The sequence below is a fragment of the Triturus cristatus genome, chromosome 4_1 (genome assembly GCF_964204655.1).
Source record: "Triturus cristatus chromosome 4_1, aTriCri1.1, whole genome shotgun sequence".
NCBI lineage: Eukaryota > Metazoa > Chordata > Amphibia > Caudata > Salamandridae > Triturus > Triturus cristatus.
In genome coordinates this window covers 517,140,627-517,155,591 of record NC_140585.1, presented here as the reverse complement: position 1 = coordinate 517,155,591, position 14,965 = coordinate 517,140,627, and the positions used below count along the sequence as shown (strand labels likewise).

The 14,965-nt window shown below is 43.7% G+C and overlaps 2 protein-coding genes across 10 annotated transcripts in view; one reads left to right on the top strand and one right to left on the bottom strand.

The window, feature by feature from the left end:
* DNAI7 (dynein axonemal intermediate chain 7) overlaps nucleotides 1-8,817 on the top strand; it is a 543,004-nt gene extending 534,187 nt beyond the window's left edge. For 2 of the 3 annotated variants that reach the window (XM_085652767.1, XM_085652765.1), the window contains one exon: nucleotides 8,405-8,817. In XM_085652767.1, coding sequence (XP_085508893.1) covers nucleotides 8,405-8,680 — 276 coding nt within the window. In that variant the 3' untranslated portion in view covers nucleotides 8,681-8,817. The remainder of the gene's footprint in view (nucleotides 1-8,404) is intronic. The other variant, XM_085652766.1, reaches the window with a different exon arrangement.
* The window catches only part of IRAG2 (inositol 1,4,5-triphosphate receptor associated 2), a 1,211,571-nt gene continuing 1,205,287 nt past the window's right edge, over nucleotides 8,682-14,965 (bottom strand). For all 7 annotated transcript variants that reach the window (XM_085652757.1, XM_085652760.1, XM_085652761.1 and 4 more), the window contains one exon: nucleotides 8,682-9,500. In XM_085652757.1, the coding sequence (XP_085508883.1) occupies nucleotides 9,266-9,500 (235 nt within the window). In that variant the 3' untranslated portion in view covers nucleotides 8,682-9,265. The remainder of the gene's footprint in view (nucleotides 9,501-14,965) is intronic.

Genomic DNA, 14,965 nt, shown 5'->3' with positions numbered 1-14,965 from the left:
ACCATTGCTGTTTTGATTTCTATTTGTTGCTTTATTCAGTGTATTCCTTCACTACTTCAATTTTGCACATTTGGTACTAGACATAGATCAGTTAGCTTTGTTTCGTATTATTCCTCCACAGATGTTAGTTCTGTTTAATGAATGTATAATAGACTGAAGTCAAGGGTGAAATGTACTGCTCGATTTTCCTGGCCCTATTGTGTTGATGGGTGATTAGGGTGACTTCAGTCTCTCTACCATTCAAGCCTAAGGGTTAGAGTAGTGAATGAAGTCTATTTACTAGGCACTTCGACATGATCCTGTGTTCTTCCCCATAGATTAGGGCTTGCACACATATCCTAGGGGATAGATTCGTTAGTATTAGGGATAACCTGCCCTGTAGTGAGGGTATTTCATGGAGCCGTGCTGAATTCAGGCCTGGTAGGCCTCAAACGGGGGAGACTCCATCTTTCTTTCTGCTCCGGCAGCTTGAGATGCTTCTAGGTTAAAGGGGATGTTTTAGTTATGAGGTGTTATTCGCTTGGAGAGAACCGGTTCAGACCGGCCCTTATCGAAGGATTGTATTTTTCTTCATGCCGAAGACGCTACATCAGGCTGGCCGGCTGGGAAAGTGTCCTTGGCACGGGGAGGTACAAGAATTTGGTGGGCGGCAGGTTACGGGCCGGAATTTTCCATGAGGAAATGCACCTCTATATTAGTAAAAGTCTGAGGCAGTTACGTGGCACTTACTTCAGTCCGTAGGCGGTATCTAGCCGTTAGCAGTAAAGCTACTACTTATTCCAGGGAAGACCGATGACAAACTTGAAGGCGGAGAAAAACCGAGAGACAGATACTCTTCTAGCAGAATTGCCAGAGAGGAGAGAGTAGCCGATGAGGAAGAGGTCCCAGTGACTCGGAGAAGGGAGCTACGGAGGTGTGATCTCCAGGCGAGCCGAGGCACAGACGAGAAGGGAACCTAGATGACCATTGAGTGCAGGCTACACACGACTAAGGTGATGTCGACCCCTTTCTTATTAGAGTGTACAACCTAATCTTTCACTTTTCTTTGCAGGTTATGTGTTACACAGTAATGTTATGTGATTACGTATATAATAAATAATAAAGTATTCAGTTTGTAGTGAATCAACATGTGCTGCGTGTTCTTGTATAAGAGGGTAGCCTATTCTTCTAGTCAGCTGTGACTTGACATGAACAGATGTTAACCCTGATCAGGTAAGTGGTAACTGAATAAGGGAGAGAGGAACCCCTCGAACCAGAGAACAGGTTGTGCTCAAACTGGCAGTTCTTGTGTGATCTGGTAAATAGTAGAACTGATTCCCCTGCTGTATGTTATGGTAATCATAGGATGAACTTGTGCTAAGGCTGCCGTCTGGGTAGGAAGTCCTGGGTCCGTCTGGGACCGCGAGGCTGAGGCTGCCGTCTGGGTAGGAAGTCCTGGGTCCGTCTGGGATCGCGAGGCTGAGGCTGCCGTCTGGGTAGGAAGTCCTGGGTCCGTCTGGGACCGCGAGGCTGAGGCTGCCGTCTGGGTAGGAAGTCCTGGGTCCGTCTGGGACCGCGAGGCTGAGGCTGCCGTCTGGGTAGGAAGTCCTGGGTCCGTCTGGGACCGCGAGGCTGAGGCTGCCGTCTGGGTAGGAAGTCCTGGGTCCGTCTGGGACCGCGAGGCTGAGGCTGCCGTCTGGGTAGGAAGTCCTGGGTCCGTCTGGGATCGCGAGGCCGCCACTTGTATTATAAGAGGTCTAGATATATATACATATATATATATATATATATATTAGGAATTCCCTGTCCTTAGGTGGTATATACTTGTTGTGAATAGGCCCTAGGGAGAGGGTAACGTTCTGGCTGGGTTAGAGAGGCTCTGATGAGCGGGTTCTATCTGATCCGAAAACCCAAGCAGAACATCTGTGTAGTATTCCATTGTAAGTCATAGTAGAATGTTAGTATGTAATTCTACTAGAATCTATGGGGCATATTATCAAGGAACAGTGTTAAAATTATCGCCGCTTTAGCAGCAGGAAACTGCCGCTAAAACGGCGATAATGGGCTTGATAATATGCCATACAGAATTCCAATAGAAGCCCATGTTAACACAAGAACATGGGCTTCTATTGGAATTCTCTACGGCATATTATCAAGCCCATTTTCGCCGTTTTAGTGGCAGTGTCCTGCCGCTAACTGCCGCTAAAGCGGCGATAATTTTAACGCCCTTTCTTGATAATATGGCCCTCAGTATGTAATGTTAGAATGTAGGGCTGTCATGAGGGGAACCTTGCGGAGTTTGTACACGGTGCTGGATAAGACTGTTGTTTTGCTGCCTGCTCCTGTTGGTGGTTGTTTCAGGTGTCTTGTTTTCTTGTAATAAATCTACTTATTGGATTCACTGCTGTCTGCCTCTTCACTACATAAATTTGGCGACGAGTGGGAGAAGGCAAAAAGAAGGCACTACTCAGCAATATTTCAAAACCGCTTGCGTGGTGCTGAAGACCCGTTTTGTTCGTGTAGCTGTTTCTACTCATGCCAGGGTCGTCGGCTCATTGAACTAGGTCATCTGACTTCTGGTAGGATTTATATTTTTAGATTTTGTGCTTCCTCTGCTTCTTCACTACATTCTGGTCGCTGTACTACACATGTGTAAGTAGTGTTTGTATGCGTTCGCTGAACATTTGTGTTTGCTATTAGAGGGTGGTGCATGGCTTCCACCCTGTGATAGCAAATACTTGTTCGACTACTTGAAGCGAGGAGGAGGAAAACCTCGTATCGCTGTAATAGAGGGGATGCGGATGGTAAAAATGGAGAGAAAAGAACAAACAAAAAAAAGCGGGGTCTCACCCTTTCTTTTAAATTAGGCCCCTGGTAGGTAATGTTCCGTGGCCAATCCAATTATTATATTGCGGGGTCTCTGTAGGCGTAGGCGCGGAAGGGCACAGAGACGTTTTGCAACCTAGGGGAGCGCCACCTTCCCGGGTATTGTTTTCTAATTGTTCAGGGGGTTCTAGGCCAACTGAAGTCCGTGGATCGCCACACTGCGGGTCTTTATTTAAATATGCAGGGTGGGCCTCGGCAGTCCCTGAAGCCTCGGTGGTCCTAAGCAGTGCCTTATTTGTTCTGTAATTACACGGGCAGTACTTATGGTGTTATAAAGTGATACACTCATAGAACTCTTGCAGTTGTACAATTACCCAGGCTTCGTTTGTCTAATAGTCAGTTAGATTATGTTTGGTAGGTGCACTCTAATATTAAATAATGTTGTCCTTAAAATCTCCTATAAACAAATGATTTTCATAATAAACAATAGACAAGTGTCGTCAGAAAAAGAAGACCTAAACACTCAGTTATTTATTTGAAAAAATAAGTAACCTTTATTAAAACAGAAATAAATAGAAATGTAACTTCAATAGAACAGTATAATAATAAAAAACGTGGGTTGGACTCCAGTGGAAGCAGCGTAGGAAACCTGCAAGACAAAAATGAAACATAAGTATGTGTGCTATGTGGAAGAGGTAAAGAAAGGTAGTCCGAATGAAAGGACCATAGTGAGAATGGAAGAGAGAGGGAGTGGGTGGAAGGGAGAAGGGGAGGGAGAGTCAAAAGAAGAGAGGGAGGAGGAGACCGAGTGTTGGCCTATTGCACCCAGCCCTTAGTGTTTACCCCCCGTCACCCGTTTGTCTAGGACGCTGGGGTCTGCGAGAAAGGGTGTGGTTGAATAAGTCCTTAAAATTAAATACATGAGGCCAGAGATTATGGGCCATATTATGAAGGAAGGGCGATAACATTATCGCAGCTTTAGCAGCAGGAAACTGCTGCTAAAGCGGCGATAAGGGGTTGATAATATGCCCTTGTGAATTCCCTTAGAAGCCCAGGTTCTGGTGTGAACCTGGGCTTCTATGGGAATTTACAAGGGCATATTATCAACCCCTTATTGTCGCTTTAGCTGCAGTTTTCTGTCGCTAAAGTGGTGATAATGTTATCGCCGTTGTTTAATAATATAGTCCTACTTTATTAGCTACGGGAAAATCGCTTGCATGCACCTGTGCACCCAGGGTACTGCACCCCAACCCCTTCACCCGCACTGTGCTCAATTGTAGGTCTTGCACACCGAGGCTTCACTGCTCACCTGCCACCACTGGTGTGTCCCACGATGTGTTGGTGCAAGCTCCTAGTCCGGGGTATGTTTGTCCGATAGACCTGGTCTCCGGTCGGGGACGGTGCTTGATACCACGATGGAAGGTGTCAGAATGCCAAGGCATCATTGCGGGGTCAGCTCCCGCTCCTCCCTTCTTGTGGCAATCAATGGAATGTCTGAAAAGGGAGAAATAATTTAATGGTGGAAACGTCTGGAGGTAAAAGGTTTATTTCAAGCTTGATAGAAAATAGGAGTTGAGTGCATCCTTCGTTTTTGAAGTACGATCTACCAACTGTTAGTGGTAATCGTGGTTCAAAGAGGAGTTTGAGTGCACGAGAATACACAAGGTTAAATAATAATATGTTATGACAACGTTCACATACAAAGGAACAGAGCGCATGCTTGAAGCATAATGTGCGCGTGTAATGCAGTGACGGGAGCCTGTGTGCATGTACACTTAGTAAGGGGCTCACTACAGTGTCCTAAAAGCCAACGCCGCGTGTCTGTAGGGCAGCGCTGCCCGCTGGCTCAGGCCTACAGTGCGGTCCAGCAGGTCCTTAAAATTAGACCGATGTGACTGAATGAGGTCAGAGATCACATCATTATGCACAGCAACATCGCTTTTTTGCACGTGCGCACTCAGGGTGATGCACCCCATCCCTCCCGCAGCACCGCGCTGAAGAGGTGTCTGTAGGGCAGCGCTGCCTGCTAGCTCAGGCCTACAGTACAGTCCAGCAGGTCTTTAAAATGAGACAGAGATGTGACTGAATGAGGTCAAAGATCACATCATAACACATGGCAATATTGTTTGTTCGGACCTGCGCAGCTAGGCTGAAACACCCCACCCCTCTCACCGCAGCACGCTCAATTGGAGGCCCTGTGCACCCAGGCCGCTCTGCTTACCTGCTGTCCTTGTTGTGTGAGCAAACACTACGGGCAGCAGTGCTCACAATTCAGATGGAGTGTTGATTGCAGGAGAGTGTACACCTCCTGGATCCCTTTCATAGACGACGGGCAGTAGGGCTCACAATTTAGAGCCCGTGTTGATTGGCAGGATGGAGTACACCTCATGGATCCATTTCTTTCTTTTATTGCACATTGCGATATGCGAGGTGGATGCGGCAAATCATTTGAGGTAGTGTGGAAGAAGAGGGACGTGTGGCGTCGTGGTTATCCTATTTATACCTACGCAAACTGGGCTGGGCTTGCGTACGCCAGGCCAGCGTAGGGGTGTGAATAATTATTCCGGGGACTTGGGCGTTGTTCAGTTCCTGCCTGGCCAGGAAGTGTACTTGTGTGTTTTTGTAGTTTTGACCTCACAGAGTGTGCAATTTAGATTAGTGTAGCATGTGTCTGGAGGGCGGAAACTATTGTTAATGAGATGGCATGTGATCTAGGATGTGCAGTCTGCCTGTGGCTGATGATGCTCCTTAGAGCCAGCAATACCCAGGCCGAAAGGTAGTACAATAATGTGCAGACACACACACTATGGGCATCTTGTAACACACATTTGTTTTTTGATGGAACGTTTGAGATGCATGGCAATCACACGTGGAAAGCTAATGTACAGAGCATGAATATTGATCAAGATGATCGTTGCATGTTGTGTGTAGTATAAGATATGTGTATACAGGAAAACACTTTTCAAAAAAGCTTTCTAAGCAGAAGAGGTGTCGCTCATCAAACGCTGTAGAGAGAATGAGTAAAATGGGTGGACTCGTACAACTGTTACAATGGGAAATGTTATGAACCAATCAAATGCTTTTTTTTTTTTTTAAGGTCACATGGCAATCGCGCACCGAGCGCGCAAGAAGGCCGCACCCAATGAGATTTTGACAAAATATATTTATCATAATATAAGTTTATTACAGTTAAAAATGTTTAAAAGAATTTAGATTTTCGCGCGCTCCCATATACTGTTTAAAGTTATTTAGATATACTTTTGAGACAAAAAAAAAGGGAATGGCGTACCCGGCGTGATATTATATGTCTGTGACATAACACAGGGCCTGGCAGCGTGTACTCGTCGAATACGCAACACGCAGCAGGCGCGACCCCATACGTACATGGCGTAATGCGTGGCTTGGTACTACGTACCCATCGGATACCAAAGTACCAAAGTAGTACCTGGGGTGACTTCATGCGTATATGATGTTATGCGGGACGCCGTGCCACAAACTCGTCGGATACGAAATGCGCATCATTTACGAGTTTAGCAATACCGGTATGGGAGTGCAGTTTTCTCCCCCCCCCAAAAAAATATACATATTTTTTGGGGAAAAAACATTACATGATTTTTAAAGTTAAAAACAAGAAGTATAATAGAGTTCCAAAATATTTAAAATTATAATAGAAAAAATATAGGTTTTATCAATATTAAAATATGAAATTAATATTTAAAAAACCTTTGAAATTCACTGAAAAAACCATAGGCTTTACAGACGTTATAGTTAGGAATTCGCATTTAAAAAACCTTTGAAATTCACAAAAATAAAAACATAGGTTTCAGGGATGTTATAGTTAGTTGAACATTTGACTCATATAAAACCAGAGAAATTTGCCTGTTATAGTTAGTTGAGCTAACTGCTGATGATGTCACATATTACATCACTCATGACATGGTCAGTGACATCACTGATGACATCACTCATGACATCTCAAATGACATCTCAAATGACATCACTGATGACATCATCCACGTGACAATCTGATGCACATACTGATGCTCTAATATAAACTTTGATACACCCATTCTAAAATGCGGACTACTATTTTTGAAACCATACACAGAAGAATGCCATATACTACATAGCACTCACTATTTCCTAGGTCTACACACAAATCCAGTCACTTATACATGTAGTTACTCATCAATAGAGGACTATAATATGCACTCATACATCTATACATGCAGTCATACGCTGCCACTCATCCAGAAAGTTACTCACACGCCTAGTCAGTAATACAAAGAATGAATTACATATCCATTTAATCATGTATACAGTTATACACACCAACTTTGTTATTTTTAGACATACCACATCACTTATTTATACAGATGCTAACACATATTTACTGTCTTATACAATCACTGATCGAAGCAGACACTTATTTATACACCCACTCTTGAAATAACTTAGTCTCACGTATACTCATTTATATACTCCAACACTCACATATAGTGGCTTAAAACATATGTAGTTAGTCACAGATAAACCACTGAGACATTTATTCACTCACCAGCACACCCATAGAGACAACACTAATTCACCCATACAGCCCTTTCCAGATGCACGTTTTAATCCATACTGAATCACCCACTCAGACATCTATGCACAGACTTATACTCCCACCCACCCACACAGACACTCAGGGACCCATACAGATACTCGGACAACAAATCAATAGCCTATATAGACACTCATGTAGGTATTCAGCAACCCATGCAGTTGCTTACACACCAATGGAGAGACTAATACAGACTTTTACACAGTTTAGTCAGTAACCCATGCATTCAGTAAGACCCGTTCAATCACTCACTTATACAGTCAGTCACATACATACAAAATAATTCCTTTAGGCACTTGTAAATGCATTCATTCTTCAATACACCTTGGCGCATATATATATAAAACATATTTACATTTTATAGAAACACACATTCACTGGATGATGTCATCAGTGATGTCACTGACCATGTCATGAGTGATGTAATATGTGACACCATCAGCAGTGCATTGCGGGCGCGCGAGTTGTAGTTAGCTCAACTAACTATAATGACCCTGAAACCTATGGTTTTTTAGTGAATTTCAAAAGTTATTTAAATGCTAATTCCTAACTATAACGTCTGTAAAACCTATGGTTTTCTCAGTGAATATATACACACACACACACACTACTCTGGGCATGAAAGGAAGATTTAAACCTAAATCTTGCAACTTGACCAGAATAATGTATAGATCAATGTGCTTACAAGGTCGGGAGCGAGTGACTTCCAATTGCAACTTTTCCCCATTCAGCGTCGCTGACAAATGGTGCATCCGGGGGCATACATAAGCAGGACTCATGCCATGCGGGGTGGAAGAATCTTCAATTGGGCAACAAAGGTGTACTTGTTCAGCAATGTAGTCAAATATCTTTCATGTTCCAAGAACCTTGAATAGTTGTAAATGTCCAACCAAGTTGGAAGAGCAGGGTAGTAGCTGATGGAGCTAGAGTGTTGTGAGGAATGGTCTACCCCTGTGTTGTTCTTTAATATTTGTTTATGTTGATCTATTTTAGGTTGCAGAACGTTTGAAAACTGAACAAGTTAAAGATGAAGACTGGTCTCTCTACATGCTAAGCTCACAGAGGGCATGCAGGCTTCAGATGACTGAATCTAGCGAGGAATATGCAGACGACCTTTATGAGGACAGTGAATTGCATTCCTCGCTTTTCCACATGGTTAAATGTTATGCCAGTGATGCAGCAATAGAGAGAATTAAAAGCTCGAATTATCTGTTTGTGGACTGTGTGAACCAATTGCTCAACTATACTAGAGTATTAACATATTCATAAATATTTGTCATATATAAATAACTTTATTAAACCATCTTAGAAAACACATTAAATTAGATTTTGAAGTATTAAATATAGTCACATGTTCTTCATATTTCTCAAAAAGAAACCCGGAAAAAGTCTGTTGTAGAGTTGGTGTCATTTCACATAATTTGAGCTCTCAACCATTATTTTGTACCATACGAGTGTAAAACTAATAAGTATTAAGTTTTGTATTTTATCCATAATTGAAAAACATTATGTAGTATTGTTTGACATGCAGAGGCAGAATTGTAAAATTGCAGTAGCAAATCACATATTTTGAAAAGCACTCATCCTAAAAAAAAAAGTCTTCAAAATCTGTTTAAAGGTTTACATTAAAATATCTTTTACCCTGTTCCATGCCTCAACCCTTTCTGTTTTTTATCATATAATAAAATGAACAAGTATAAAATAGGTCTGTGAAATCACACTGTGTATGCTGCATTCTTTTTTGCTTATTTACTTTGATGCATAAAAGTACAACTTTATTTACAGTAGAACAAGAAGAGATTTCCCTGGATTTCTAGGAACGCAAACAGGTGGTTTGAAAGTGCAGCGCTAATCTCATACTGGTGGCTGACCATTGTGCCGAAGTCCGGTGTAAGGCCACAGAAGTTGCTGAAGTGATGTCCACGTGTCTCCAATACCAATGGGAGCTGCCTCTGAATGTCTCTGAAAGGACAGGCCTGCAAGAAAACTCATCAGTGCTGCAAGTAAGACCATGACGGTGAACGAGATCCAGAGTGTTTTATTCCCTTTGGAGAAGGAAGTCCTGAAATGAGATGTCCACGAAGAGAACCTGGTGGAAAGCAGAAATTAGTATGTCAGAGCTCAGACTCTTACAGTATATTTCTCTAAGTAAGTCCAAATACGAATCCTGTAGTATAATGTGCTTAAAGTTACAACATGTTTGGTGTGCACCCAAAAATCTTAAAACAAAGGTCTTTGTGGGGCAGATTTAAAAAGATTTAGCATCATGGTTGCATCACTTTTGTGTAATAGCCCGACACAAAATCATTTTTGTTATTTACTAAGCCATGAAAAGGCACGTTGCAGGGCTTTGTGTGGTTTAGTAAATACAAGGTAATGCAAGGCAGCGCAAAGTGTTGCCTTGTGTCACTTTGCATTGAGAAAGTGTTCCAATGCTTCCACCCATAGATTTTGGCACATTCGCGGATTTAGAAAGACTTGTAAACCTGGGTGTTAGACCAGTGAGCCTTAGGGTGACCTTCCCCAAACCCTTTGCTTCTCCTCCTCCTTTTTGCTGAACTTAGTTTTGTGGCCTTAGGACTTTGTGCACTTTGGCACTGCTAACCAGTGCTAAAGTGCTTGTGCTCATGCCCCTAAAACATGGTTAAATTGGCCAATACCAAATTAGCATATTATTTAGTTATAAGTCCCTTGTAGAGTGATATACCAGGCCTATAAATTAAATGCTACCTGTGGGCCTGCAGCACCTATTGCGTCATCCACTCAAGTGGACCCTAGAACCAGTCCTAGGCGTGCCACTGCAGCCTGAATGCAGTTCTAAACTGCCATGTCGACTTGGCAATAAAAACCCCTAGCCAAGCCTTAAACTCCCCTTTTATTACATTTACGTCACCCCTTAGGCAGCCCATAGGGCAGGGTCCCTTGTAATTGAAAGGTTGGACATGCATTTTTCAGTTTTACATGTCTTGATAGTGGAAAAACATCAAAATGTGTTTATAGGTCGAGCCTAGGCATCACGCATGCCCTGTATGCAAGACCTGCTGTATTCACTAAAACAGCTTTATTTCTGCCTGCTGCTTACCATAGGTGCACTCCAGCGTAGCTCTTCATTGCTGCCTCCTTACTTGTTCGTGCAGCCAATACCTCACTTGTGGTCAAGGATGAGAAGCACCAGCCAAGTACAGTTTCCTCACGCTGGCATTCTTTATCTGTTGTTTTGAAGGAACTCTTTCCTCTGATGCCCTTCACCCCAGATCGAAGACATTGCAACATGTGTTTTCATTATGACGCCGCACAACCCCCTCCTGCGTCGCAGCTTGTTCCTTATATTACTTCGTGCACTATTATTTTTGGGATTTGCATACCTGAGCGGTCTGTTCTGAAATGCTGCAACGCTGAGACTCTAACCGGGTTCCCCAGTTCCAAAGTCAGCAGCTCTCGATGTTATGCCACATCCTCTCACCAAGCCAATCTGCTTTTTAATTTTTTTTTTTAATCTGTTTTCCTCACTGAGGCACCCTTCAACCATGCCCCAACCTTTTACCCCTTCCTCTCTTTTTTTCCCTGAGCACCCCCGTGAAAGCATGGGTAATGTGTTCCCTTCATTGCACAGAAACGTTGAACAAGCGCTTTCACTTTAAATTTACATAGTGGAACCTGAGTCTCTCTTCCGGTGCCCCTCCCTGCCTGTCCTCACAACATCCACACACTGTGCATTAGATAAGGTAAATATTAGATGCTTTCAGCTCAGGCCGCATTTTGGTAATGATCGCTTTTGTTCCATTTTAACCAGGACTCCATGTGCACAATTTATTTGATTGTTTTCAGCCCAGATCGCGTTTTTTGGAATGTTAGCTTTTGTTCTGTTTTAACTGGAAGTCTGTGCGCAGGTCTCAGAGGTTGTTGCCCCCAGGCATGCATTCATCTTCAGACATTAAATCACTTGCAAATTTTGTGCTAAACTGCGAGTGAAGACAGTGGGGAGTCGCATGATTCAGGGAATGTGTGGATCAAAAATATTTGAGTTTGACCACGCTTGCTCAGAGGCAGCTTCTGCTTGGAAACAGGCAGTGGACCAGAGAGATGTTTCTGAATATTGAGCTCCGTGTTCGTGCTTCCCTTCTGAACAGTGTGACTCAGCATTACTTTTTTTTCACTGAAAAACAGATTATATCTTTAAGTGTCTATTTTATGTTCAAATTTCTTCATCTGTTGCATGGGTTTTAGGAGGCCTAAACAAAATAGCATGTTGCCATTCGGGTGCTCTAAAGCCCCATCATTTTAGGTTGTTTGGTGCCATCTGGTATGTGTTCATGATTGTCTGTAGCATCTGTGTGCACTGTATTTTGTTTTGTCATACCACAAATTTCAGTTGTTGCCTATAGATTTTTTGACTTTGAAGTATATATGTGCTTTAAAAAACAATAAGGGAAATCATGTGCCTATAATAAAATGCCAGCTGATGACTTTGGCACTATTTGATATTGCAAAATCATCTAAAGATGTAGTCGGGGCAAGCGTGTATTCCTGAATCAGACTGCATGACCCACTGATTAGTAATTGTATGGCTATTCAATCCCTTCCAAAATAACACCCAGGATTGCTAAGCAATTATAAGGTCTCAAAGGCCACAGCACTTCAAACCAAAACACATAAGTAAAAGATATTTTAATTTACAACACCAATAGCTCTAACTCTTTTATATACAATAACTATTGCATTGAAAATGCTTTTTTCTCTATTGTGAGGCCTACCCTTACAATAGGACCACATTGGGGATTTCTTATTTCCTTTCATAAGCTGTAATGTCCAATTTGGAGCAGGTAGCTATCTCATGTTTACTGTCTTTGGAATTGTACTGAAAAACCCTATTATAGATAAAGTCGGGTTTTTGATTTCAATTTTGACATATCGACTTTTAGAAAGTTAGCATTTTCCTGCCCTTGCCCTTTTGTCTCTGCAGCCGGCCTTGGGACACTTGGCTAGGTGTAACAGAGTTATACTTTGTGAATTCCTCCCAGACAGTCACACAATTTGGGGCTAGGTATGCCTCAATGGGCCATCTGGCAGAATAAGGGGGGGAAGCTGAGCACAGCTCCACTTACAACAGAATAGGAAGTGCTCTGCCTTCACACAAAGGACCTATCACTTCCACACTGTCATTGCAGAAGCTTGAAACCAGGGCAGGGGAGTTAGGAAATTCCATGCACTTCAAAGCCACTGTCCAAAAACTTCTCCCACCTTCCAGGAGGATAGCACCAAGGTATAAAAATAAGTACTTAGACTCCAAATTTTCAGTACACTTTAGCACCTGTGGATACTCTGTCAGGAAGAATGACTGCCACTCTGCTGGACTGCTTCAATGAAGGACTGCTGCCCTGCTGTGTTGACCTGCTGCCCTCTTGCCAAGTTGAGTAGGACTGGACCCGCATCTCTTGGACTCAGAAACCCAGAGTGACTCTAAGGGCTAATTGGCTGGCCTCCTGAGCTGAAGCCTCAGGAGCACAACAAGCTTCCATTAATTTGCAACGGGACTCTGCCATCTGCGAGTCTACCCTGCCAAGTGGTACCACCCCAGTCCTGGACCCATGGAAGTGGGCTTATGGTGCTCCACCAGCCTCTGTGGATCCAGCAGAACCAATTAATCTCTTCTACTGCACGGGGCAACCTCAAGCAGAACCCATGCATTGCTGCTGCTGCACGGGTCAGAACCATCGCAAAGACCTGCATTTCCTCCACAGCTTCTTCAGAACCTCCTCTGCGCTAATCATCCTTGGCGCAGGCCCATTATCCTTCATTGACGGCAGCCTCAATGACGCCGGACCCCGAATGGCAGCCTCGCAGCTCCTTGGAACCGACGTGTCGCTGTGAGGGTGTGACATCATCGATGGCGGTCTTCCCACCACAAGCCCTTGACCGGTTTCTCGATGACGACATCTGGACCTTGCATCGCAGCCTCGCCGCACCTTAGAACCGATGCATCAGTTCATCTGCATGACACATCTTGAACACCGGTCCTCGCAATGCTCCGTCAACTAGGATTTAAGGTACTTTGTTCAGCCAGCCTAATGGGATCACTGTAGACAGCCCATGCTCCATCGCGGTTGGCCTGGACTTGTGAATTTGTCCAGGTCCAATGCAAACAGATATCCACAGTTGCCACTTTGTGCTTTTTGGTGCTATTTTCACTAACATCTTTAAAATTGCATATCTCCGGTTCCACCAATTGGAAATTTTGTCATTTTGGTCTAGTTTTATTTATGATGAAATAACTATCTTTTCTAATCTTATGTGGGATCCTTTTTGTGTGGTGTTTTCACTTTATTACTGTTTGCACAAATACTTTCCACATTGCCTCTAAGTTAAGCGTGACTGCTCTGTGCCAAGCTATCAGGGGGATGAGCACAGGTTAATTTAGGGCTGGTTCTTGCCTCACTCTGACAAGGGCTGTGGTTGCTGCTTGACCAGGGCTCTCACCGCAGACAACCACTATCCTATTTCTTCCACTGGGAATACTTCAAAATGTGAAAGCTTTCCCCAGAGAGGTGTAACAAGCAGAAATCTCTCAATTTCTCCTTGTTATTTTCTCCTTCCGCAAGTGCTGTATTTTGAAGAAAACACCATTAAGGATTGTTTTGTGCTGGAAGGTGGCCATGTGTGTTACTGGCTTCACATAGATCGTATTATCTTAGTTCCTCAAAAGCCTTCCAAGTAACTCACACTAAAGAAGAGGATTTGTTCTGAGGTCTCATCCAGAACAATTAAGATACACACCTGGAATGATTACCAGACTAATTTTGTTGCACATTTGAAAGGTGGAAGTGGCAATCAACAACCTTTAACCCCTTCGCTGCGGCGTGAATTCCACCGCAGCGCTGGGGGGGTTTGGGGTGAGTGCGGCGCCGCCATGCTCATGACGGAACCACGCCGTCATGAGTCACGGGCGAGCTGTGCTCATGACGGCGTGGTTCCATCATGACTCCACCCACTTGCGCTGATCGCCCGCACAGGTGGGGAAACAGCGCCGCGTGGCCGGAGCGGCCGTCAATGGCCGCAGCATGACGGAACCACTCCGTCATGAGCACACGGCGCCCGTGGCTCATGACGGAGTGGTTCCGTCAGAACCATGCAAGGGGTTAAGATTCAACATAAAAAACAGCCTAACACAGTTTCTATTTTAACCTCAGAATCTAAAATTAAATAAGGAAAAATGAGGCTATGCAATGGCAATGTTTTTCTACAGTGCACATTGAAAATAAGGTACAATTACATAGTATATTAGCCATAGGGGGAGAGCCAAGCTAGTTGATCTAGTCACTAACTTATTAATTACTGGTACAGTGTGTCACTTTATATAGTTGCCTGAAGAGATTACAGCCTAAAACAGACAGAAGCCAGCTAGCCCGTGCCTTGCCACATGCAATTGTAACATTACAAAGCAGCATCTGTTTCAAAAAGTTGACAATTTAACAATGGAGATGGCGACCGGAGCAGACGCTTGAGCGCCCGGCTCCGCCGGCCCTTGGCCTCGGACTATCATCCTGATTCCTATCC